This window comes from Trichechus manatus, unplaced genomic scaffold (assembly GCF_000243295.1).
Source record: "Trichechus manatus latirostris isolate Lorelei unplaced genomic scaffold, TriManLat1.0 scaffold00030, whole genome shotgun sequence".
Lineage (NCBI taxonomy): Eukaryota > Metazoa > Chordata > Mammalia > Sirenia > Trichechidae > Trichechus > Trichechus manatus.
Genome location: NW_004443966.1, coordinates 22,705,775 through 22,706,980, shown reverse-complemented (window position 1 = coordinate 22,706,980; position 1,206 = coordinate 22,705,775). Strand labels below are relative to the sequence as shown.

At 47.5% G+C, this 1,206-nt stretch overlaps 1 protein-coding gene across 1 annotated transcript in view; it reads left to right on the top strand.

Moving 5' to 3' along the window:
• Positions 1–1,206, top strand: part of TMEM266 (transmembrane protein 266) — a 104,454-nt gene that overhangs the window by 21,464 nt on the left and 81,784 nt on the right. The window contains exon 2 of the mRNA XM_012555044.2: positions 451–639. Within this exon, the coding sequence (XP_012410498.2) occupies positions 451–639 (189 nt within the window). The remainder of the gene's footprint in view (positions 1–450; positions 640–1,206) is intronic.

Here is a 1,206-nt window from a genome sequence, read left to right as displayed (position 1 = left end):
TTGTATCAGTGGTAGAAACTTTGCAAAGAACCTTGACAAAGAAACCCAGGAAGCAATTTTTTTAAAATATATTACTCCAATATAAAGCCCAGTGACCCAGAATATGTGTCCTGAAAGTCGGAGCCCTGATTTTCCCGGTTGGCAGAGTTATCATCTGGGCCTTTACCTCCTTCTGAATGGAGACCCTCCCAAAAGCGCATTTGCAGATCTGAGTGATTCTTCTTCCCATTCTCCCACTTTTCCCCAAAAGGTGAAGGAAAAGGGACTGGTTAGGGACTCAGTTCAATTCCTTGAGTGACCAGCAAGGATGAATGGCAACCTCATACTTCCCCCACTCTTCACCCACACAGCATAGATTCTAGTACATTCTCCCTCTTCCTCGTGGGGAATGGAAAAAACTATTTTGCTCTTGGGGATGACTCTTCCCTGTTGCCCTCCTCCCCAATTCAGGCCCACCATAGAAGGAGGAATTTCTGAAGTTGAAATCATCTCCCAACAAGTAGACGAAGAGACCAAGAGCATTGCTCCAGTGCAGCTGGTGAACTTTGCCTATCGGGACTTGCCCCAGGCTGCCGTGGACCTCTCCACGGATGGCTCGCAGCTCCTGTCAAATTTGGACGAAGATTACCAAAGAGAAGGGTAGGTGTTGGAACCGCTGAGCTAGCTAAGAAGTCTCTTGAATAACTCCCTGGGTTTCTATGGGTACCTCCCTCGAAGCAGCAGCAGAGATTAGAGGTGCTAAAGAGTAAGAGACCAGAAGTTCACATCAGTCCACAGAGGCCCTTTCTCTCCTCAGACATGATTTCCTCCAAAAAAGGCTTTGGGCACAGAGAATACCTGTTGCTGCTACACAACCTCCTGTGTGACATTTACTTGGAACTCAGAGAATCATAGAATTTATTTTAGGACTGAAGTGCTCCTTAATGATCTGCTCAGCCCCCTCTCTGTACACAAGGGAAACAGGAGACCCACAGGGATTAGGGATTTGTTCAAGGTCACAGAGCCCATAAGCAGTGGATTTGGACTGCACTTACCTTTTATCAAGCTGATTCTCACCGGGGGAAAGACCGGGAAGAAAACAGTCTGCATGCAGTTAACATGCTAAATATGTAAGGGAAATCTGTGGGCATTAGCTCCCTCTTTTCCCTGGATACTGGGGGAAGCCACCTGGGCTGGACAGGCAAGATGACTGGCTGACTTGCAGCA